Source organism: Bacillus rossius, chromosome 17, assembly GCF_032445375.1.
Source record: "Bacillus rossius redtenbacheri isolate Brsri chromosome 17, Brsri_v3, whole genome shotgun sequence".
In the NCBI taxonomy this organism is placed as follows: domain Eukaryota; kingdom Metazoa; phylum Arthropoda; class Insecta; order Phasmatodea; family Bacillidae; genus Bacillus; species Bacillus rossius.
Window position 1 is genome coordinate 26,477,250 of NC_086344.1, and position 24,385 is coordinate 26,501,634.

Below are 24,385 nucleotides of genomic sequence, written 5' to 3' on the forward strand. Positions count from 1 at the left end.
CACACCTAATAAAATAGTTAAGAAAAGCACCATTTCAGCAGGGACAAAATTATATTGTGAATTGCGATAAAACCGCAAATAACACAACAAAGCACGCCGATACATCATATAACACCCATTTGCAAATTAATACATCATTTAGCACGAAAATGTAACTAAATAACATGAATCAACAAGCAATTTAACAAAATTAACTGAAATTACAAAAATAAATAAAATAAACATTTATTATGGTTAATTCATTGCATGTAATTTATCTAACATTAATTTTGTACCAGAATGTATGCCCTAAATGGACTGGAAAGAAATTAATGTTATATTGTTTGATCTTGCATGTCTTACATTAGTAACACATTTTTACATTAATGACGGCACATGTTTCAAACACACAAAATATTGATGAGTTTTTATTTTTCAGAGTAGTTCTATCTAGACATGCTTATTATTATCATCACTGATCATTTTACTATATATGTGCATCGGGTGTCAATCAAAATAAGGCCATTTTGGTGAAATAACTAGTTAAGAAACCTTTTAGTTTCATATTTGTTGAATAATACAACTTTTTTTTTTTTTTTTAATGAATAAAGACAATATGTAAAACTAAAAACTATAACACTGAAAATCTCCTGTTTTAAAATTGAAATTGTCGTAAAAATAAAACCCTAAGAATCTTGCCCCTATGTATAAGCTGTAACCAACCAGCAGAACATTGGAATGCAACACCATAAAATGAGAAAAATCCAGCTCTTAGAAGAAGAAAGGATAAAAAAAAAATTTAAAAAAAAGTACCGCTAGTACCAGAATTAAGACTACCGCCACGGCTAGTTTCTCGAAGGCTTTTTGTCTCAGCCATTGTGTGCTATCGTCTTAAATGGTGAAGGATTACTATTGGAGAAAGGTGATCATCCCACAAAAAAAAAATTTCCTGGCGCTCCCTTCCATGTTGGACTCTGCACGGGCACATTTGGTAATGTTCTTTGCAAGAACGAGTATTGCTTTGTATTTTTTTTTTGTCTTCTCTCAGCTTCCCGTTTGACGGCAAGGGGGGGGGGGGGGGGGGGGGGGGGGGGAAACTGCGAGCCCCATCCGAGAGACGGGGAAACGCACACATACAGACACTGGCAGGACACGGCGAGAGATGGGATGCTCGCCCGACAAGGTCTTCAAGCGCGAGGGCGTGCCGGCGCGGACTACTTGGCGCTGGTCTCCGACAGCATGGCGTAGAACAGGATGTAGACGCACGCGCACACCGTGCAGAGTGCAGCCACCATGATCGCTACGTCCTGCAAGAACAATCATTGCCGAACACACGATCCTCACTCCTTTGTTTCAGCGACGCAGACGCAGCAAGGTGTTGCAGCATCTTCCGAAGATCTGTACCAGGCGTTACCGGGAGGATAGAGGTTGAGTATTTTTTTTTTATAGGGCGGTACAAAGGACATATAAGTCTTATACGATGACCAAGTTGAGTTGTGTCCGTTATTTATCAGTTTTCTACTTGCTTACCACCAACAATATAATAATTTACACCGCTCACTAGATTTATCTATGCGTATTTACCATCTAACCCTTGCTCCTGGTTAAATTATGGTTTTTTTAAAAAAATTTCATTATCTAGTATTATTTTTTTTGTCCCTAAATAACCTTCTGATAACTTAATTTACAGCATACATTTACTGTTAAAGTGATAAGAATAAATTTTAAAAATATACCTACATAAATATCCAGAAGTGAAAAACAAAATTGACATTTTTAATTTATTAACCTCTGCCAAAATTTTATAAGTACTATTTCAATCCATTAGTAATTAACAGATTGCCATGAATATATGACATACATATATTAATTAGTTTATGGGGAACTCGTGTGTTAGCAGATCGACAGTCACTTTACACATGAATGAATTAATTAATTGTGCATTCTTTGAAAGATTCTTCCAGCAAAAAGAAATTTTTTTAAAAAATATTTTGAACATGTGCCATTTCATGTTTACATTGTATTTCATAGAAAAACGAAACCTCAGAAATGAATGACAAAGATAACCTTGGGGAACGAACCTAACTCAGCTGATATCACATGTTTACACAGAACACAAATTTCAGTACAAGGAATTTAGTCAGAAATAAAATAAAATACTTTTTTTTAATATGCCACTTTTTTTTAATATGACTAAAAAATAAAATAATTTCTCCTAGCCCCATACAGATTTATAACCCCAAGCATATTCCTAAACAACATTACAGTTTGTCCTGACAATTTGTGATTTTGAATTTTTTACAGCTATGAAAATACATACATACTTGTAAGATTAAATGGAAAGAAAAAAAAAACATGGAGAGCATGCAATATTAAGGATATTAAGGAGGTATATGAAGCCTGGGTAACATTGTTATTGCTGACAATAAATGCTGATTCTTTTGGTTTCTTTTCGGCTTGTTCTCCACTTTTTTATGTAGGTATTCATCTTTTCTCTCCATTCCTGAGATTTTTCCAAGACATACACTGTAAACAAACAATGGGTTATGTCCATAAAATGTGTTTCAACATTTCAATGACATCTCGGTCATCGGAGACTTGAGATGAGAATGGAGAATTCCGGAATGGAAGGGTGGGGGAAATAAACTGAACACACCGAGGAAAACCCCACCACATTATTAACAATTCAGGCTAGACCCCACCAGGAACAAGGAAAGAAACTCGTTGGGACGTGACACGAGTTATTTTATTTGTTTTATTTTTTTTATTTTATTAATTCTTATAATTTCACGTAATCAATGTTATGATTTTATTTTTAAGTGTAAGCATAATGTAACATTGTATTTCATGTTCCTTATTATACTTTTTATGTATCACATAAATATATATTTGATATGTATCATATCCTAGAAATGGGGTCTACCGATAGTTAATATAAAATAAATAAGTACGTTTGTTTCTTACAGAAATGACTAGATGCTAGGGTAGTGCATTTGATATGTCATTGTGTCTTTGTATGTATGTAAGAGCTGTGTGGTGATTGGTCCGTGAGGTCATGCAGCTGCCTCTTCCGTACGTGGTTGTAGGCAGGGAGTGGCATAGCCTTGGCAGTAATTTTTCTCAAGAAATGCAGTACCGGTAATTACCACCATTGTTTACGAGAGTCGTGTTGCATAGCTACCTACGTAAACGTGTACTGGAAATTTCAGTCATATTTTTACAAAGTTTAATATTTATATTTATTTTCATTTACATATATTTATTTATATTTTGCGTGTGTCGGAGATGGGAAAAGACAGAGCTAGTTACAAGGCTAACTTCAAACTGAAAGTGGTACAGTATGCACAGGAGCACGGTAAGAGAGAGGCGGGAAGGAGATTTGGAGTGGACGAGAAGAACGTGAGAAGATGGGTGATACAGAAAGAGAAGTTGCAAGGCATAAAAAAAAAAAAATGTACCTTACGAGAACAGAAGCCGAAATATCCGGAGGTGGAAGATGAATTGTACCAGTTTGTCCTCAGCACAAGGCAAAATGGTTTCGCTGTTACTACTGAAATGTTGCTGTTCGAAGGCAGCAGAATCGCAAGAAGACATGGCATACCCGTCACCGAATTCAAGGTTAGTTATGGGTGGGCGAGGCGTTTTATGGACAGAAAAGAACTCAGTTTAAGGAGACGGACATCCATTGCTCAGAAACTTCCAGAAAGCTATGAAGAGAAGTTGATAAGTTTTCAGAGGTTTATTATAAATTTGAGAAAGCAACACAACTACCAACTAGGGCAAATTGGAAACGCTGATCAGACGCCGGTATATTTTGATATGCTGGAAGCCACGACAGTCACGCCTTTGGGTTCTCGCTCGGTGAAGATACTTGGTACTGGAGCAGACAAGCAAAGATGTACTGTCATGTTGTGTGTGACGGCAGATGGCAGAAAACTAACACCATATGTAGTATTCAAGCGCAAAGCCTTGCCAAGGGAGAAATTTCCACCGGGAGTTATAGTGCGGGTCCAGGAAAAAGGGTGGATGTCTGAAGATTTGGTCAAGGACTGGCTCTCGTGTGTGTGGTGTCGACGGCCAGGGGGACTTTTGCGTATGAAATCATTGCTTGTTCTGGACAGCTACAAAGGCCATCTCACGGAGGGTGTAAAGAAGCAGATCCAGGAAGGAAAAACAGATTTGGCCGTTATACCAGGCGGTATGACAAGCATGCTGCAGCCGCTCGACGTGGTCATTAACCACCCCTTCAAAGTGCACATGCGTCGTTTGTACAACGAATGGATCCGGTCCCATCACGAGACAACAAAATCAGGCCGTCCGAAACGAGCTTCGCTGGCAGAAGTGTGTCGGTGGATCCTTGCAGCCTGGCGATCCATTTCTGAAGACTTAGTGAAGAAGAGTTTCAAGGTTACAGGTATCTCGTCGGAAATGGACGGCTCAGAAGATGACGCATTGTGGGATGCGCGAGAAGACGAAGCAGGCGACCCAAATGAACCAGAAGAAGACAATGATGAGGAAAGTGACAGCGAGAGTGCGTAAATTGGATTTTTTTAACAAAGAGATGTACGTACGGTATATGTAAAGTGTTTTTTTTTCCCCTAAGATTTACGGTATATGTAGTGTGTTCTTTTTACGGTAAGTAAATTTCATCAGTGTTTGTAGTGTCAGCTTTTTGATTTACTGTTATACATACAGAAAGAAAAGCATGTGCACTGTGCTTTATAGTAGGTATTGTAGTTATTCAACAACTGCAGATTTTAAAAATTATTTACGGCAACACTCACTTGGCAACATCGCAATCACCACCTTACCCCACACTCCGCCTGTTAGAGCCTAGATGCTACCTAGGTAGTTGCGCGCGCACCAGACGCTGGCAACAACATTCGCCTGGCACTCAGTAGCGCACTATGCAGGGCACTTGTAAACAAAGCGGACTTGCAGGTCTGCTTCTATAGCTTATTTACTTTACTTCCAAGTAAGTTTATAACGTTTAATGGTTTCTTTCATAAACTCACAGTAGTAATGCATCTCTAGTCAAAATATTTGCATAAAAAAAAAAAACACACGCAAATAATGACGTCTACGTGTAAACACCTGGACCTACTTTATTTTCAGCTCCAAACTTTGTTAAAAAAAAAGGTGGGGTATTTACAATTGTAAATACTACTTTACCTAATGCTCAAGAAAACTATTTTGTGAGCGGCAGTTGCCAGCCCGCTGCTATGGTGCATCACGAGAGGTTAGCAACGATCGGCAGCGGCCCATTCTTTGTTTACATTGTAGGTGAGTCGTGTCTTTATTTTTTATTACATGTAAGTACTTATTTGTTTATACTTTAGACTTTCATGCATTGAAAATTAGTTTAATCAATTGTATATTGACAAATTTAAAATTTTTTTTGGGATCATAATTTTGGAAAAAAGGTGCGGCCTATATCTGCATAAATACTGTAAACTTAAAAACTAAAGATATCCTAGTGGGGTCTGTTTATGAAAAGCATTTAAAATCTAAGGTCCAAAAAGTACTTTTGATTTCTGATTAAGTTTTGAAACTGTATTTTTAGAAGAGTTAAAATGGCTAAAAAGTGTGTTTTTACAGTCATTTTTAAGCATAAAACAATCGGTACAGAATCTTGAAAGCTCTTAAGGGAGTTGCGCTTATAATCCCGCCTCACTAACACATTTACACCTGACTGGACGGGCCCATTAATTATAAATTTAGGCCCCAGACATGCAGCTGAGGCCTAGGATGGCCAATACGTTCCCCAGGATGTTGCCTTTGTTCGCACAGAAACCGTGATATTTTGAATAAAATTTTTTTTGTTAACATGTATTTATTTAATAACTAAGTACGGGTTATGTGGAGTATATTCTTATTGACAATTTTACATTAAAACACAAGACAGCATAACTTGATTAAGCTCTCATCATTTGTGGCACGACATTATGTATTGCCTAAGCATTATCATCTTCAGGCAAATTCTTAATTCAAAATTGTATTTTTCAAGACATCTGCTTTTGTGCCAGGTAAAAAAAAAAAAAAAAAAAAAAAAAAAAAAAAAAAAAAACTTTTTTTTTGACTTAGGTTCATTTGCTCCTGTCTCTTACAACTCTTAGAGAGAAAAAGATAAGGTTACTAAACAAACCTCACGTCGTCCTAAGCAGCCTTGTGCTTTCAGATCTCAAGCGTGGAAAATAGCTCTCGGCAGATGACACCCTTAAACTGAGCCAGTCTTTGTCACTTTCGCAGTAAACGCGAGTCATTACCTTGTACGTGGACGGCGCATTCTCTTTCTTCTGTGCTTTTGTGAGTGTTTCTTTCAAGCTGCTTTTGCTTTTCTTGGTGTCGTGTTTTGCTGCGCCATGAAAGAACAAATTTACAATTCATTTCAACACATTTAGATATGCAAATAAAATATACGTTAAATACGTTTTCTTTTCTTTATTTAACTAATAGTACCTTAAAAATACTATAAGTGTTGGGTCTTGGTCTGGCTACTTAGTTTTTCCTTGATTTACACAAAATCACTCAATGCACCAGATGGTGAATTAATTGAACAAAGATATATACCACAAAAATTAATATGATAGTTTGCTGTACTTTGAAATATAAATTTAACTATAAATATTACTTGAAATCAAATTATAATTTATTAATGATAAAAATTATACATAGTCAAATTAATGGTCCGTCATTCTCGGCAAATAAAAATATATATTTTTATAGGATTTTTAGGGTCCTCTAACTTGACTTGTAAATATATCTCAAAAATGACATTTTTACAGCAGTGTAACTATAGAGGGTCTATCTAAAAAAACTTCCGATTTTATACTTTATTCCAAAAATGAAAGGTGTTGAATTTTACATTTTTTTAAAAATTTCCAAACCTCTTTAAAGAAAGCAAATCTCAGATTTCTTTTGGGAATGATATGCCTTTGAATACTTAAAATTTGTTACTTTTTAAGTCAAAACTTTAGGTTGATTTTTACTATTTGGGATGCAATTTTCTTAAATGTGTACAGGAGATAATAAAGGCTGTATGTTCCTGAATAGACTGGTTTTTGTTTCATCACCCTTGGTTTCCGAGTATAATAAGTTTACGCAAACCCTCACAAATGAAAAAAAAAAATGTTCAAGACAGTTGACGAACGAACTGACCTCAGACATAGATACAAAAAAATTACTGTATTGGCCTGGAATCCCCTGGTATAATATTCTTACAGTGCAGCTTTTACGAAAAGTAATAATAAATATCATAAAATATATTTATTCAAACACTAGAGACGTTCCTGTATTTGCCCTGAAAACAGTGTAATTTCTCAGTAACTATTAGTAATTTTGAAATGATGTGTTCAGGTTAAATAGAGGAATGCCTTTAGTATTCCAAAAAAGTACTTTCGTAATTTTATTTTTTTTTATTATGGAAAAGCTGCTATGTAAGAATATTACCTCACTATTTATTTTAGACTGCCTACTTTTCAGTCACATGGCAGCTTGTTTCACAAATGTGTAACACAGTGTTACAATATAGCCTTGAAATCAATCAACAAAATTCATTTTGAAGACTTAAAATTAAAATAAAAAATCTTAGTTACTTTAATTTTTTTTGAGACACCCATGTATCAGAGAAAATTATAAAATATTTACAAGTGTATGCCAAATCACGTAGTTTAACAAAATCAAGGAGATTTTATTTTTCAAGTAAAATTCTCTTTACAACTCATCCTCGTATACCAACAAAACTACATTTTGTTTTGATGTTAATAATTATAGTCTTGCTCTCAGAAGCTATACATTCCGTTGCCTGGTTTTGTGAGTACATACTTTCTATGTGTGCTTTTCAAGTATACAATTACAGAGTATTCCCTTTTTTTATATACAAATAAGATTTTTTTTTTTTTTTTTGTAAAATGAAATTACAAACCTTTGAATATGTTGATAGATATATATTTATAAAAGAAAGCTAAATCGATTTTTTGTATCGACATTAGGCTCCTTACCTATTTGTTTGCGGTATCGTTCTACATTAGCACCAGTATTTTCCTTACGACTTTTCGTAGACCCAGTGCTTTCAGTTCGATTTCTCGCCATTATTGATATTGCAATCGTTACACGTTCTGCCACGTTGTTTGAACCGCAGAAGCAACCAAAGACATCATAATAGAGTATACACAGCAATAATTTATTGTAATTGATTATTAAGAAAATAAGGTCAAATCGACAGCCTGTCACTAAAAATGCAGTGGGCGTGAAGTTACAGTGATGCAGTGGACTGCAAAACGCTTTCACTATGTTTTTCCCCCTCAGATAAATTGACAAATTTTAAGTCGGTGAGAATTAGCACAAACTTCCTGAATTTTATTGATTAGCTCTGTAAACATGTTTTGATTTCGAAGTTTTGTAAAACCTCCCGGAAAAAAAACTGATATTTTATTTGAATTTTGTTTGTCTTATGTTAAAATTATAAAATAAAATTTCTCAATTTGTATACCTACACAAGGAATGTACTGGGTATTTCATGTTGTTAGTTATGATTTATTTTTCAAAGGTTTGTTTAAAATGATACCATAGAATAAATAAGTAGTACTACAATATCTTATAACATATTCAGCATGTGAAAAACGTTAACACGTTAAAAAATATTTCCCTCAAATTTAAAGTAATAACAATTTGAGAGTTAAATGAAATTCAATTAAAATTGTATAAAGAATGTGGCTTGTAAAGTTTTATCAAGGTTCCGTTGCTAACTTATAGCAAACTCTGACAGCAACAGGTAAAACGAACAAATTGACACTATGTGTTGTAAGCTGTCTTCGAGTGTATATGTGATAGAAGTATGCTGCGCCCATTCAATATCTTTGGATTAAAGAGAAGTTGTGAACAAACGTTGGAACAAAGCTAAGCTTGTTTCGATTATAAAAATTTAATATTAATGCCGACTAATCAAACTTTTAACGCGTGTCCAACAAACTAAAGAATTTCTACAAAGGTACCTATTTCATAATATTACGGTAGGCTGTAGTAAGTAAATTTTTAAATAAAATATTTTTTGACGTCAAGCGCACCCGGCAAACTATAGGCCGGTCAGCTTGACGTCAAACGTAGGCAAGTTGATGGAGAGGCTGGTAGTGAGGTGCATAGTAGAAAGGGTGGAGGAAAGGGACTGGATTGATGAGAGGCAGCATGGGTTCCGGAGGGGTTACTCCTGTGAAACGCAGATGGCGGGGCTGCTGGAGGACTTGGTGGAGGCAGTGGATGAGGGAAAGCAGGTAGACGCTATTTTTATAGATTTTGAGAAGGCGTTCGACAGGGTGCCGCCCAGGAGGGTGATGGAAAAGGTGGAGGGGTTGATAGAGGACAGGAGGGTGGTAAATTGGACAGGGGACTTCTTAAGGGACAGGATCCAGCGAGTGAGAGTGGGTAAGGAATGGTCAGAAGAGGGAAATGTGACGTCAGGGGTACCACAGGGAAGTGTCATGGGACCCCTGTTCTTCCTGATCATGATGAATGATGTAGGGGAGGGGTTGAAAAGTAGGCTTCGGTTGTTTGCGGACAATTGTGTGCTCTATGAAACTGTGGGGGAAGGGGCGCACCTGGCAGAGGACTTGAAGAAACTGGAGTGCTGGTCGAGGGAAAATGAAATGGGTATAAACATAGGAAAAACAAAGGTGGTGAGGTTCACGAGGAAGAGAAGGGTGGGTAAATATGTAGTTGGGCGGTATTTGCGAAAAAAAAATGTTAAAAATCCGAAAATACCTTTATTATATGCTCTTCAACTTCCTTTTTTCATTAAAAGCGGCGGAGATAAGAAATTCCAAATACTTTAGGAGATATCGATTTTTTAAATTTCATCACAATACCAGTGCATTGATGTGGCGATTATCATTGTTTCTTGTTAACGTACGAGTATCTACTTTTTTTATTGGATAATGATGTCACGTGATTGTTCGTGATAGGCCAGAATTCAAACAAACCAATACGTGATTATTTAGTTCATTTATTGTTTAAAACGGTGTTTAATTACCGCCTCCAACCTAGGTGAGTTTTTAACGTTTCTAATTTTAAAGTTTTATTTCTTATTTTGATATTGTTGCGCAAGTAATAAGTAACAAAAAAAATTTACGTGAGTTGTTACTGTGCATCCTTTGTTACGGGTTTGTTAGGTAAGGTCAGTTACATTATTAATAATTTAAAACTAAAGAATAATTTAAATTAATTCACATTATTTTTGTCGGCTTAGTTTGAAAGTATTAATAATGTAACTGACCTGACCTAATCAACCATTTTATTAATTACGCATTGACGAGTCACGTATTCATGAACACACGGCAAAATAACAAAAATGGCGTCGCTCGAATGGTTCCACAGGTCTTGTATTGCAAAATTAAAAAATTCGATATCTCCTAAAGTATTTGGAATTTCTTATCTCCGCCGCTTTTAGTGAAAAGAGGAAGTTGAAGAGCATATAATAAAGGTATTTTCGGATTTTTAACATTTTTTTTTTTTGCAAATACCGCTCAACTACATATTTACCGAAGGGTGGAGGGAAAAGTGTACTGCTGGAAGGGACAGGTGATCCAGGAAGCTGAGGAGTATAAGTACCTGGGAGTGATCCTGCAGAGCGACTTGGGGTGGGGAAAGCAGGTCAAGAAGGTGGTGAAGAAGGGCAGGAGGGGGTTGGGGCTGCTTAGCAGGACACTGAAAGGGACAGAGGGACAGGTAGGAATGTAAAGGAAAAGGCGTACGCGACATTGGTAAGGCCAGTGTTGGAGTATGCCGCGGCGGTGTGGGACCCCTATGTGGAGAAAGAGACTGAGGAGTTGGAGAGGGTGCAACGCAGGGCAGCGAGATGGGTGACAGATATGTGTAGGAGAAGGGAAGGCGAAGGCAGGAATGGGGGAAACACACAGACCATCGGTGATGATGGAGCTGGGGTGGGACACACTGCATAAAAGGAGGAAAGTAGTAATGCTAGTGAGAATGCATAAAGTAATTCGAGGGGGGGGGGGGAGGGGGGCTGGGGAAAGCTGGGAGCTAGGTTGAACAAAGGGCTGTATCGAGGAAGGAGGGATCACGAGTGGGCAGAGGGAGTGTAGACGGACAGAGAGAGGCAGGCAGGTATTCCTTGTGAGGACGGGGCGAGAGTGGAACGAGCTTGAGGGGAGGACACTGGATCTGGGAGGAGGGAAGGACTTGCGAAGGAGGCTTCAGAGGGGGGGGGGGGGAGTGAGGGTGGTTGGGGGGTGGGAACTCCTTGCCACCGGGCGGATGCCCATTTGCAAGTGAAATATATATTTATTCAAGGCCCCTAAATTTAAGCATGTGAATAATTTTGTCATGCCACTGAGCACCTGTTCCTTTTTAAGGTTCCTGTCATTGCGGCAGCTTTTTGCAAGCACAGCTACAGCAGGGATTTGCTTATAGTGACGATCACATTTCTGTATGAGCAAATAATGTAAAAAAAAGTTTAATTACATATGTGAAGTTATTTAAATATAATACCCCATACACAGAATGATTAGAAAAATAAAACAAGGAACTGAATATATCCATTTTTAGGTGTTTAACTGTATTTTAGTGGCATTCTTACAGTAAACTATTACCTATGATGAAAATAGTCACAAGTTTTCCTTGAAGAAATAAAATCTTGTAATGGTAATTTTTTTTAAAGTACTAATGTTACTTTATTATTCTGCAAAATGGCTTCTTAAATTCCTACTAGATTCTGAAATATTCTAATATCACTTATTTGTACCAAACCAACATTTACCATAATTGTATGGTAGTTTGAGTGTTTACTGCGTAACCTAACCAATTTTTAAAATCTGAAACATTCACTATTATGTGCAGAAAACACAAAATTTCACTAGGGTAAAATTAATGAATTAATACGTTCCCTTGGATGGCAAAAAAATTTTTCTCAATGGGTAATCAGACAGACATCAGTAATGGTAATCAGCATAATGGAAGTAGGATACAAAAATAAAAATATTTTTATACATGTTTTTGAATAATTTATTTAAAGGGTTTTGTGATTCAAGCATTTTACCAGTATTTAGATTCGTCCTGGCAATTACAGACAACCTTTTGAATTAATACTTTTTGAGTTATTTATTACCTTGGGGCAGGTTTATTCTCCATACTGAATGCAGTGTTTCACACTTTCCAGGCAGTTGTGCCAACTGGGGGCGAATATTCCATGTAAGCATTGTAAGCAGTGCTTACAGTTTGAAAATATTATACATGTCTGCTGAACTAATAGCATTCTGAAGTGGCTAGTTTCAATAATACATGCTTGAATGATGAGCACATTGTCAGTCCCATACCATGTCTCTCTCTTCCATTCTAACTCTTTGCGATTTTTTATTGTAACTGTTTGACACCACTCTCTGTAACCGCATGTCATCACTGCAGCCGGCCGAGCTGCCTATTTGCTCTCTTGCCCTGCGTTGTAGCGTCAGTCCCTCATGGACACCCCTCTGAAAGCACTTCTTATCCTTAATACAGACATGTGTTCCAACACTTTTTCGGTACTCTTAATACCCTCCCAAATATGCACCCTTTAGGGTGGGTTGGGAGACGGCTTACAGATTGATTTTTTTTTAACATTCCAGTACAAGTAATATTGAGACAGACGTCAAGGGATTACTCCCTCCCTTTGATCAGGAAGGTGTTAGAGCTTCAGCCATGACCAGGGGCTAGGACTACCCATCCCATCATAGTCACCAACCACCTTAGCCCCCTGCCTCACTCAGCTAACCAGGCAGTTGGCTGTGTCCTTGGCCCCTTAGACTTTTGTCAGCATACGGACAGCTGTGAATTCGGATTGGCCAGGCCGCTACCCCCCACTCTTCGAGTGCGCGTGCCAGAGGAACGTGAGCCTGGACGTAGACAACCGAGCTGTGCATGCTGTTCCTTGCTCGCTGCCAGTATCGGCCGACTGGGAACTGAGACACCACGACAGGTGTGACTCCCTTGCACGAAGAGGGGGGGAAGGGGAAACAGAAACGTTATCTCCCACACGGAACTTAGTGCGTCGTTGGCCTGACAACGGTTTATTTATGAAACGTACAGCAATATCATTGGACGTGTGGTTTAAGTGCAAGAACTATAAAAAAAAAAACCTTATTTTCATATAGTTTTAGAAGACGTGTGCAGCACATTTCTTGCCTGTGTAGTGGTTTTCTGACCTTGTTATATGCTAGTAGTGAATTTGTAATTTTTAAGTAATTTATGTAAGGACGGGTTGATTCATTGCTTACACATGCTGTGAAACCACGCCTCGCCATTTGTTCCAAGTGTTGGAAAAATAATTATTTATTTTACCGCAATAATAGAAAAGTGTTATTGGTGGTCTTTATTTTTTAATTTGGTGATAAATATAATGAAAGTTTGACGACAACTTCATTGTTTTTAAAATGCTAAACTTTTAAGTAATTTTTAAAATAATTTGTAGGCCTTTATGATATTTTGTCAGTTCAAGTAGCAAAGAAAGGGTTAATTCTTCTTTGTTATGGCACAATAGGGATTATCCCAGGCAATTGTCGAAACTGTTAATTACTTGTGAATTTCTTGAAATATTGCATTGCACCTCCACGGAATGATTAGAAAAAAAAGAGAACTAAATAAAGCAATTTAGACCTTTCTTACAATATGACAGCATTTGTAATGTAGATATAACCAAATTTCTGGTAAACTACTTGAAGTATTACAACACCCTCTTAGAAAAAAAATTTTAAAAAAAATTTGGAAATGTTTTAATAGAAAAGAGGTTTCCTTTCATAATTACTGTGAATAAAACCACACAATGCGGATTTACCATATCATCACATTAATTAACAGTGCTAAAAAATAGTCTTCTGAATGTTAATTATTTTTTCACATGAAAAGAATTTGCTTTACCAAAGAACCAAAATATAAAAATTTACAAAAATATAATTTTTTGAATTTTTGTAATTTACATTGGTATTTATGCTAAATGCAATTACCGTAGGTTTTTGGTAGTTTTAGTTTACCATTTTAATGGTTGGTTAGGATATGTATGTATATATATTAAAAAAAGTTTTTATTGTATGTAATGTATATAATGTGTACATGTTTATATAAACACACACACACACACACACACACACACACACACAAATGCTGGCTTTCTTAAAAGTGGCTTTAGCATATTTGTTTATATCCAAAGAATAATTGTTTACTAAAGTGAGAAATTAATTTACTTAGATCTCAACTCTAGAAAAAAAATGGGTGTGTGTACTTATGTACGCGCGTGAGAAGTTATAGTTTTTAATTGCATGCAAATAATTAATTACAATAAAATAATATAATACGGCTGGAAAAAGATAGTCAACACAGTCAATAAAGTTCCGTTTAAATTTGAAAAATAAAATAAATAAAATTTAGAGAATAATAAATATATATAACATAATTTGTACCAAATATTATAAGATTCTTAATTTTAAATATTTATCATTGATTATTTAATATTAAAAAAAATTTAATAATAATTTCAAAAATTTAATTTAAGTTTATTCATTTTTTAAATATTTGTTATTTTCTTAATTTAATATTCACTTTTCATTTTTATCAAAAAGTTTTTATTAAATTTGTTCATTTATTTTTATAAATATTTATTCAATTTAATAATAAATATTAAAAATTAATATTTTAATTTGATGTTTGATTTTGATTTTCATCACAAATTTTTTATTAAGTGTTTTATTGAATTTATATCTTTATTTTGTAAATATTAAATAACCAATAATAAATATTTAACATTAATGTTTTAATAATTGGTATTAATAATATTAAATAATAATATGTTAATTTATATCAATAAATAATACATACAGATAGTTAACCTCAATTATATAGGAGCACTTGGAAAAGTATATAAGCACAATTTTTTTTTGCTAATATTTACGAATAGTAAATAATATTAATAAAAATATTCAATTTAAATCACTACTGAATATAATTTATTAGCACATATATAATTCGCACTTGTATGAAACTATAAAACTAGAAACATGTGGATAAATATTTTAAATATGAAAACAGTGATCAGAGGTGACGAGCGTACCAACATGCGCGACTAATAGAGGTTCTATTTCTATTTTGTTGGTAGCTTTTTTTTTTAGACTTAATGAGCGGTTTAGTGGGCAGCTACAACCTGTTAATTTTGTGTTACAGTGATGCGCGCACATCTTAAAATTTCACTCTCATCATTTTTTCATAACGCGCCTAAAGAAGTACATATAACTTTAAAAAAGGTAAAAAAAAAAAATACCTACCGCAGAGTTTTGAACCACAGGCCTTTAGCATATTGACCGCGCAGTATAACCACTGCTCTAAGCCTGACTGAAGGTTACGAGGAAAATGTGTATTATATTTTATGTAATACTAAGAACGGATTCTGCGGAAATCCGATCCCAAGGGGAGTTTCGGGGGCGTAATATATCAAAATTTCCAGTTTTTGGTAGGAAATCACTATGGCAACAGCTGTTGCTTTGGTGATGCTTCATTCGTCTCTATGGCAACGACTATTTCATTGTTAGTGCAGTCCTCATCACCGTTGAAATTTTGGCGGGTACTTTAAATTTTCAAAAATTGCCCTTTTTTTAAAGTAATGTACCTTATGTTACGCAGGATGACATTTTCCGAAAATTAGATCCCATGGGTGGTTAAAACCAGGCAACAGTGGGTACTTTGTCTGCATGAGAACAGGATTTTGCATTGTTCATGCCTTCTGCATCTCCATGGCAACGGGCATCGCGCGGCAGTGGCGTACCCACAAGGAGGGGCATGTATAATGAGCGGCGCAAGAGTGATCTGCCTGTGGACTGCCATAGCGAAGTACGGGTACATCAGTTGTACGTTGCGTGCACGAGTCGGGAAACCATCGGTGCTATTCATTATCTCTCCGGTACCTTATACAGCATTGTAATAAATTTTCACTGAATTTTTTTTATTTACCATTACTGTAAATGTGGCTTAATTTTTTTTTTTTTCCATTAGTATAGCCGTGCGAAGCCAGGTCGGGCAGCTAGTATAATTATACAGTGCATAAGTCGTATAATAACTGAGCTACGCCGACACACGTCAACACCTGCAGCGCAGCTGAGGAGTGGTAATTATGTGCAAATGGTATTTCTGAGTTCAGTGTTACAACAATTATAATTATTAGGCCCCTATTTATGTTTTTTAATGTTTTTACCTCACCATTTTCCTGAACTTTATTGGTCTCCCCACTATGAAGTATTTCAGAATCCAGTAGGAATTTCAAAATGCTTTTGTTGTTGTTGTGAAATTCAAAGAACTGCATGAATCTCCTGAATTATGTTATCAAATTATGTGTTCCTGAAAATACACAATGGACAGGGAATAAAAAAAAAACGCATTTTGTAGTACATGTGCTTCTCAGAAAACAAAGGTAGAGCTTGCAGCTTTTTGAGTAATTTTTTATTTTAATTTATCAGAAGTTATTGCTATAGAACTGAAAGAAATACCTGTATCTAAGATATATATGAGTTAAAATTACTTCCAAATACTTACACGAGATGTTCTTCAAGCTATTATGAATTGATTTCAGCAATAATATGTACTTTAGAATAAAATATAATATATTTTAGTTTTAAGGATAACTTCATTGTAGAAGGAGAACAAGTTATCTGAGTTATGTACTAGTGATTTATTTTGCACAGATATTTTTTTTAGTTATCAGCCAATAGTTTCCATATAATCAACGTAAAAATTTTAATATTTACACAATACGTAAATCAAATTTATGTGCCCTGTTTTAACACACAGTATGAATGAAGGCTTTCAAAACCATTAGGTTTTTCCTGTCCATAAAACAAATATATCTGGCCTTTTTGTTTTCTCTGCAGTGGATAACAATAGGCTTTCACAAACATGTTCTTACCGCATGTCACTATCCACGTATCGTTATAAAGCTAAATCCATAATTAACTTATTTCATTATCAGTGGCTGTTTACATCCTGTGTCCCACAGTTGACAGTGGCACTTGCATCTGCCGTTACTTGAACTGCTTGGCTCCTTCCGCCCCATTTAAATATGTCCAATAGATTGTAAAATGCATTAGTTTTTAATTCATTCAATGTGAATGGGGTTGTAATATTTAGACTTATTTCTTTCTAAAAGGAGTCCTTCATGTGGTTTTTTTAATTTTGTTTCTATAGACTTGTATAATGATATTCAAATTATTACTTAGAGTTTGTTGCAGTTTCAGGAACTTTGCTGACCATGGCATCGACCAGGGAGAGACGGGTCAATGCTGGCAATCGAATGTCAAAACTGCTGAACGAGGAGGAAGAGGATGAAGTATACAAAACGCTCTATGGAGGTTTCAACGACGTTGAAAACGACATAGACTATCAAGCCGAGGAAGAGGGTGAGGACGAAGTGGATTCGGATTTCAGCATAGAAGAAAATGATGAACCGGTTTCGGATGTTGAAGACGAAGGCCCGAAACGGCAGCGTCGACTCATCACCAAAGCATACAAAGAACCCGTTGTCGTTTTGCGCAAGATGGAAAAGCCGTCAGAACCTAAGCCAAAGAAACAGAAAAAGGTGAAAATCCGTGGTTTTGATGCTTTTGAAAGAAAGTCAATTCGGAGATCAACTGCAGCCAAGTCTGCTGCGACGCAGCAGCGCCTGAAGGAACGAACAGAGGAAGGAAGGAGACGTAAAAGCAGAAGAAAGAAAGCAGAAGATGTTTGGAAGCCAACCCAAGAAGAACTTCTGGAAGAGGCAAAAGTCACGGAGAAAGAAAACTTGAAGTCTTTAGAAAAGTATCAGAAGCTGGAAATGGAAAAGAAAAAGACACGGCCGGTGAAGAAAGCGTTTGAGGGTCCCGTCATTCGCTACCACTCGACCACGATGCCCCTGATATCGGAGTTGCAGGAGCAACAGCAAGACGAGGCCGACATCAACGTCGACGGAGGAGAGGAGGTGACCATGAGTGGCAGGAAAGACGATGCTGGCGATTTGGGGGAGCCACTTTCGATCGCCAAACAAGAGGAAGATGTGAAAGACGGTGTGAAAGACGGTGCCGGTAAGTACGAGAGGACGTTCATCACGTTCTTGGATGAGAAGACGTTCGATAGGGCGTTCCCCTGCAGGCGACCGAAGGTGCCCGAGAGGAGAAGGTGTGCCCTGTCGGGACTGGACGCTCACTTCGTGGACCCGGTGACGAGCCTCCCGTACTACAACATCCAGGCGTTCCGCGTGATCCGGCAGTCGTACTGCTACCAGCTGGAGCGGCACGGGGACCGCGGCAACCCGGCCGTGGCCCGCTGGCTCGACTGGCGGGCGAGGACCAAGGACAGGCCGCGGGCCGTGGCGATTGACGCCGGCACCGAGGACAGCTTTCTTCCGCCGGTGCCCGTGTCGCAGATCAAGCGAGAGGTCCTCTGAACTGGGCACCTCGTATTACAAGGTAAGAAGAGCAAGAGTTATGCGGGCTAGATAGGGAACAAGAAAGGGAAGGAGTTTGAAGGTGCTGTACCTGTTAGAAATATGCTGTCCGTATAGTGCCTATCGAGTGATACGTAGATGCACACACCAGCATCATTACGATTATTGATATTTCTAGAACCTCTGAATTGTAACTGGGCCATGCTGATTCAGCACTATTTGGCTCTGCCTGTCCGTTCTGAGCAACACTTTTCTGTCCAATTGTGAAGCTAAACTCATGACATGTTTGACGTGCTCTATAGTTTCTGTCTTAATGTAGGGTGTCTGATGGGTTTGAGAAATAAAAAAAATTAACCACTTTCTGTACCAGAGGATGCCAACCTTTAAAAAGTGAGAGCCAATCACAAAAGCTTAATAATCCATCAGGCGAGGCAGTATATTTGTATGATTTTAAATAAACATCTTTCATTTTTTTCTTGATTTTATGCCAATTTGGTTTGTGACATATTTATGAGAAAATTAGTATTGTATCAACAAAAGCCTCTCACACATTCATTCAGAACTCTCATGTGTGTGCAAGGATGGTTGACTGATAAGTTGGAACTGGACTGACGGACTGTTGGCTTTCCATCAGATAGAATTGCAGTGTGTAGGAACAGCATTTCGCCAGTCCAAACTGTCAGTCCGAACAATCGGTTTATTAGCCGAGCGTCATAGCAGACATCTTTGTATATACTTTTTTGGTTGCTTTGCCAGTTTTTTATTTTTTCCATCTTAAAGTGTAACTGCGACTGCAACATCAAAAGTATCTTCCATATTCTATTCTATAATGAAACAATACAGGCAACAGCGACCACAAGACTGATAGTAGTGTGTGGGCAAGACATAAATTTAGAATAAAATTGTAGGCGCAGTATTTTTTTATAATGTAGTTTTTTTACAGTATTTTGTTACCATTCGTAATGCGATCAGGCAATCCCACAGCTTCAATTTATGAAGATTGAGAAGAATAAATTTTATATTACAATTTATTTAGCACTTAGGGATTTCCTCGCATAAACTTTTTTTTTTTATGGATTAGTATGATTGTAAAACCAGCTGTCATAGCTATGCATTATTATTGTTTTAATTAATTGAATTATTTTCAACATGCCAAGCTAAATGCAAAACCTGAAAGAAAAAAAAATCCCATTCAGCACAGCCTACATGCATAGGTAGATTTCGAAGTACCTATTTCTTTTGAGAATATTTAGGAAACTATAAACTCCGGGAACATTTTAAGAACTTATTATAGCCTACATAACATCCTATATGTTCACCAATATTCAAAAAAGATGGATTAACATTTTCTCGTATACCATGCAGCAAAAATATTTTGAAATTTTTTAACTTGATGCATCCAGCATTGAATTTATTAACAAATTTCATATTATACTTACTAAGGTAGTTATGCAATTATTTTTGATTATCAGACACTATTTGATGATGATGATGATGATGATGATGATTAAAAAAAATTGACATTTTGTCTTTCTACCCTTGTTATTTCCACCCATTGAAGTAATGGTTAATCTAATCAAAAATTGTTTCAAACAAAAGTTTTAGATACAAATTCTATAAAATAAAAAAATTTTTGTTCAAATTCAATGTTGTGCCTATGAAGAGAGATGATTTTTTTTTTTGTTGTGTTTTCCTCTAACCCTTGTTTATTCAACCACTGCAGTAACGGTTGGTTGTATAAAAAATTATAGGTATCAGGCAAAAAGTATTGATAGTAAATTAAGGTTTTACAATATAACAGAATGGATTTAACAGTGTACGTGGTACGTATTATGAATTTTTTAAAGTTCTCCACCTGTATTTTTTCAACCCCCTACAACAATGGTTTATCTTTTCAAAACTTGTTTTTGACAAATTTTAAAATAAAAATTATAAGATTTACAAACAATTTGAACAGATTTCATAGTGTACCTGCTAAGGGAGTTATGTATTTTTTTTTTTTAATTCTATACCTTATTTTTCAACCCCTTGCAGCAATGGTTTGTCCAATCAAAAATTCTTTTAGACAAAAGTTTTAGATAAAAATTATAAGATTAATACAACATCTATACGAATTAGATGTTGTGCCTATGAAGAGAGATATGATTTTTTTGTCCTCGAACCCTTGTTTTTTCAACCCCTTGCAGTTACGGTTGGTTGTATGAAAAATTTATTCAGACAAAAGATTTTGGTATTACTCCGAGTTACAATATATTCAAATGGATGTGATATTTTCCATATTATGGAAGCTATAGCAATTTTTTTGTTTTTTAAGAATAAGAAATCTTCCCCATTTCTATCCCTTAGGTCTGATATTGCCCATTAACAAACTCGACCCCGATTTTCCACACTTATATTTCATTTATTAGTTTGGGAGTGATTTGTGAAAACTTGTGACATTTATCGTGTCCACACATTTTCAAGTGGGGAAAAAATTGGAAATAGGTATTCCCAATCTAAATGTTGCTGTCACAAATTGTGAGACAGTTTTACAGAAATTTGGCTGTATATATTAAGACAAGTAAAATAGAAATTTTGAAAAATTGATTGCCTGGTTAGGCAAGTTCAAGCATTGAATGTACCCATGTACCCATCAGTAGTTTTACCTTTAAATTTGTTTACATAGTGAGGACTTATGTTATGTTTTTTTTCCTTATGCTCCCTCAAAAACAGTTATAACAGGGTTTTATTGAGCATACAAATGTAAATTCAACATGGAATTAGTTTACTTATATTCATACGTCAAGGGGGGAGGGAGGGAGGGAGTGGTAAAGGGAGAAAGGGAGAGAAAGAGAGAGCGTGAGCACATGTGTTTGAAATTATCAATACTATTATTCTTCCCATTGTTTTGAAAGTTAGCTTTGATTACTTGTGTGTTCAAATGCTGAGTACAGTTTAGGTATATGTTTAATTTTGCTTATAAATGGTTTCACTCCACCATTATTCATGTTGCTGAAAATTGTGATAACTTGACGGACACTTGAGCAATTAATCAAGAATTTTTGATAATAATTTTTTTGTGTCATTTTGTGTTAATTTGGTGCTTTAAACATCAAAATTTATTAACCCCAAGCTTAATGGTATAGGTAACTATTGGTGGTATATTATTCTGTTTTAGGTGTGAAAACTTTGTTCTTATACTTTTACTGTAATATCAGAAGTTATTTCAATTTAAAAAGATGTTTGTTGTATTCATTGTAGTTCGAAAAATTTTTTGGTTCAGTGTACAGTCCCAGAAAACATTAAAAACTTAATTTTCAAACTGTTTTTGCCACTGGTGTATATGAAAAAGGTATTTGGTTTTGACTTTGTTTATTCAGAGTATTTTGATTATAGGTAGTCTCGAATGAGATCAGTGAAAAAGTTAAAATGTATGGATGCCAAATGATTTAAAATTGCTTTAATGATTTTTTTTTTACTTATAGTTAAAACAAATTGGTTTTACATGAGTTCATGGGATAATGCTTGTGCTGGACAAAATAAAAAAAAAACTTATCGTATTAAATGATTTTATTTATTATTTACAAAATCTTTTACGCAAGTCCAGAGAAGAAGTCCTGGGCGTTTTTTGCCTTCGAGGAAGGCAGATTGTGCCTCATTTCCACTTGTTTCTTCGACTTCTCCTTGGGGTTGACCTCGATGTCCTCGAAGTACTTGATGTTCCAGAACTTGATGAGCTGGTCGTGGGAGCTGGAGGCCACGTAGGTGCCGTCCCCGCTGATGTCCAGGCACTCGACCGAGAACTGGTGCTGCCCGACGACCCCCAGGTGGCGGTGGGGGAACATGTGAGTCGCCCTGCGAGCAAGACGGTTGCCGTAGCTTTGCAGACGGGGATTGTGCAGTGAACTTGTGCATTACAACCAGAATAAAAAACCAGTTAAGCTTTCTTATATTAGAATAATAGTAACAGTAGTATAGGAATGCATGTTCGGCACCAGGCTTCAGGCTGTGGAGCCTACGAGCCTATCACCATCTTGGATGACTTGGACCTTAAAAATTTGCAAAAAAAAAATTGCAAAAAAAAATCGGCAAGAAATTTTAGGTTTTTTTTTTTTAATTCAATAAAACATTTGGGGGGAGGGGGGAAACCAACTCTTATTTCAAGGGAAAAATTCCCGTATGTTTTCGAAAATACCATTGGATTAAAATCCCTAAAAGCAAGCCACCATAAGCTGCTGAGGTCATAACCTTGAAAATTAGGTTGATATGGCCGCAATTTTGAATTATAATTTAAAAACCCATATTTTTTATGCTAGAAAAACAATAAAAATAAAATTCATAAAAATTTTCAAATATTAAAAATGTGATCTTGATAAAGACATTCTTGTTGCACATTTTGTTAGTCACTACCTTGGATTAAAAAAAAATGCACTTTTTCATTATGCCTGCAATCTTTGTGTGTGTATAATAACATAGTTGCGTGTTTAGTTATGGCTGCCATCTCCAATTACGAAGTAACCGTTGCCATTATCCTTACGCCCTTAGAGCAACATAATCGGGAAAAATTTTTTAAAAATTATAAAAAAAATTAATAAAAATTTAAATAAATCATTCCACCATGGTTAAGACCGCCATCTTGAAAATCTGTAATTATCAGAAAATTTTGGGGAAAAATTATATTTATAAAAAAAATTATTAATTAATCAAATATTAGTATAGTAATATTTTTAAAAAAGGAAAACGTCCTCACGTTCTTGGTTAAAAATCAGTGAGGGATAAAAAAATTGACAGATCCTTTCTCCACAGAAGCCACCGAAAGACTGACCCACCCCTAATGACAAGGAACATTATATTGCTAGCTAGTATGATGTCATGACCGCCTGCTTGTTTTTGTCTACTAGAGTGTACTAACACCATGTTAGTTTAATTTTGACCTGCTAGATTGCAGTGATAATTTATTTCTGTGATATCTGCCATCTTGACATTTGGGCACCATCTGAGAAAATTGTAATTATTGAGTTATAATTTCAAGAAAAATCTGCAATCAATATACTAATTAATTTGCATCGATTCATGTCCTTTGATCGATACAAAAATATTATTTTATTGTAAAAAAAACAAACAATGATTTCAATAAATATGGTGGAGTGTCCTACCAGCCTCTAGTAAGCAGATGATAACTTGAAAATTCATAATAATTAACCTATAAATATGGGAAAAATTCACTTATTGATTTACGGATGGATTCCTGTTCTTGCTTCGATCCTTATTCAGTGCCAAGTTTTTTATTTATTGGTAAACATCCCTTATTTAATCAAAAATGGTGAAAAATCCTTAAAGAGGCATAAATTCATCTATTACCAGCCTCTAGTAAGCAGATGATTATATATTGGTCGCCATATTGGAAATTCGGAAAACATTCTAAAAACCAATGTAAGATAGACTTGATAAATTACCGACCTTGGTTTGATTCTTGACCGGTGATAAGAGTAACCAAAGCTTAAAATCAATTTTAAATTCTGTTTCCCATTACCTTTCGTTGTGTTTATAAATTATTCATGATGAAAAACGACTTTATACATGATATACGTGTCTGATGAAATAAATACGTAGTCACTGTGCCTACCATGGAAGTCTTAATTATTTTATATTTGGAATACATTCCAATCAGGAAATGTTCAGTGTTAGGCGTATAGACCAAGCATCTCTGAACCGAGATATATTTTTTTATGATACTCGAAAAACCTTTTTAAACAGAAATTTCCAATGTTAGGTGTTTAGACTAGACATCTCCGAACCATGAGACCAGACTTGTCCAGAGTAGAGACTTTCGGAAGCACAATCAAAAAAAGAAAACTGTATTACGAGAACACAGTCTTAGTTAGACATCAGATTAAAAGGAATAAGACATTAAATTTTATAAATCTAGTTATTTCATGAATTTTATTATTATAAAAAACATGCAAGTTAAACAAGTGATTA

The 24,385-nt window shown here is 35.7% G+C and overlaps 2 protein-coding genes across 8 annotated transcripts in view; one reads left to right on the forward strand and one right to left on the reverse strand.

The window, feature by feature from the left end:
- LOC134540793 (vacuolar protein sorting-associated protein 72 homolog) overlaps window positions 1-22,349 on the forward strand; it is a 29,507-nt gene extending 7,158 nt beyond the window's left edge. For 2 of the 5 annotated variants that reach the window (XM_063383711.1, XM_063383712.1), the window contains exons 2-5: window positions 1,337-1,406; window positions 5,095-5,262; window positions 17,232-18,446; window positions 22,130-22,349. In XM_063383711.1, coding sequence (XP_063239781.1) covers window positions 5,202-5,262; window positions 17,232-18,424 — 1,254 coding nt within the window. In that variant the 5' untranslated portion in view covers window positions 1,337-1,406; window positions 5,095-5,201 and the 3' untranslated portion in view covers window positions 18,425-18,446; window positions 22,130-22,349. Of the gene's footprint in view, window positions 1-1,336; window positions 1,407-5,094; window positions 5,263-8,607; window positions 8,753-8,780; window positions 8,991-17,231; window positions 18,447-22,129 lie in introns of those variants that run through there. The other 3 variants (XM_063383713.1, XM_063383714.1, XM_063383715.1) reach the window with 3 other exon arrangements.
- The window catches only part of LOC134540794 (WD repeat-containing protein 55 homolog), an 89,273-nt gene continuing 86,843 nt past the window's right edge, over window positions 21,956-24,385 (reverse strand). For all 3 annotated transcript variants that reach the window (XM_063383718.1, XM_063383716.1, XM_063383717.1), the window contains exon 7: window positions 21,956-22,258. In XM_063383718.1, coding sequence (XP_063239788.1) covers window positions 21,997-22,258 — 262 coding nt within the window. In that variant the 3' untranslated portion in view covers window positions 21,956-21,996. The remainder of the gene's footprint in view (window positions 22,259-24,385) is intronic.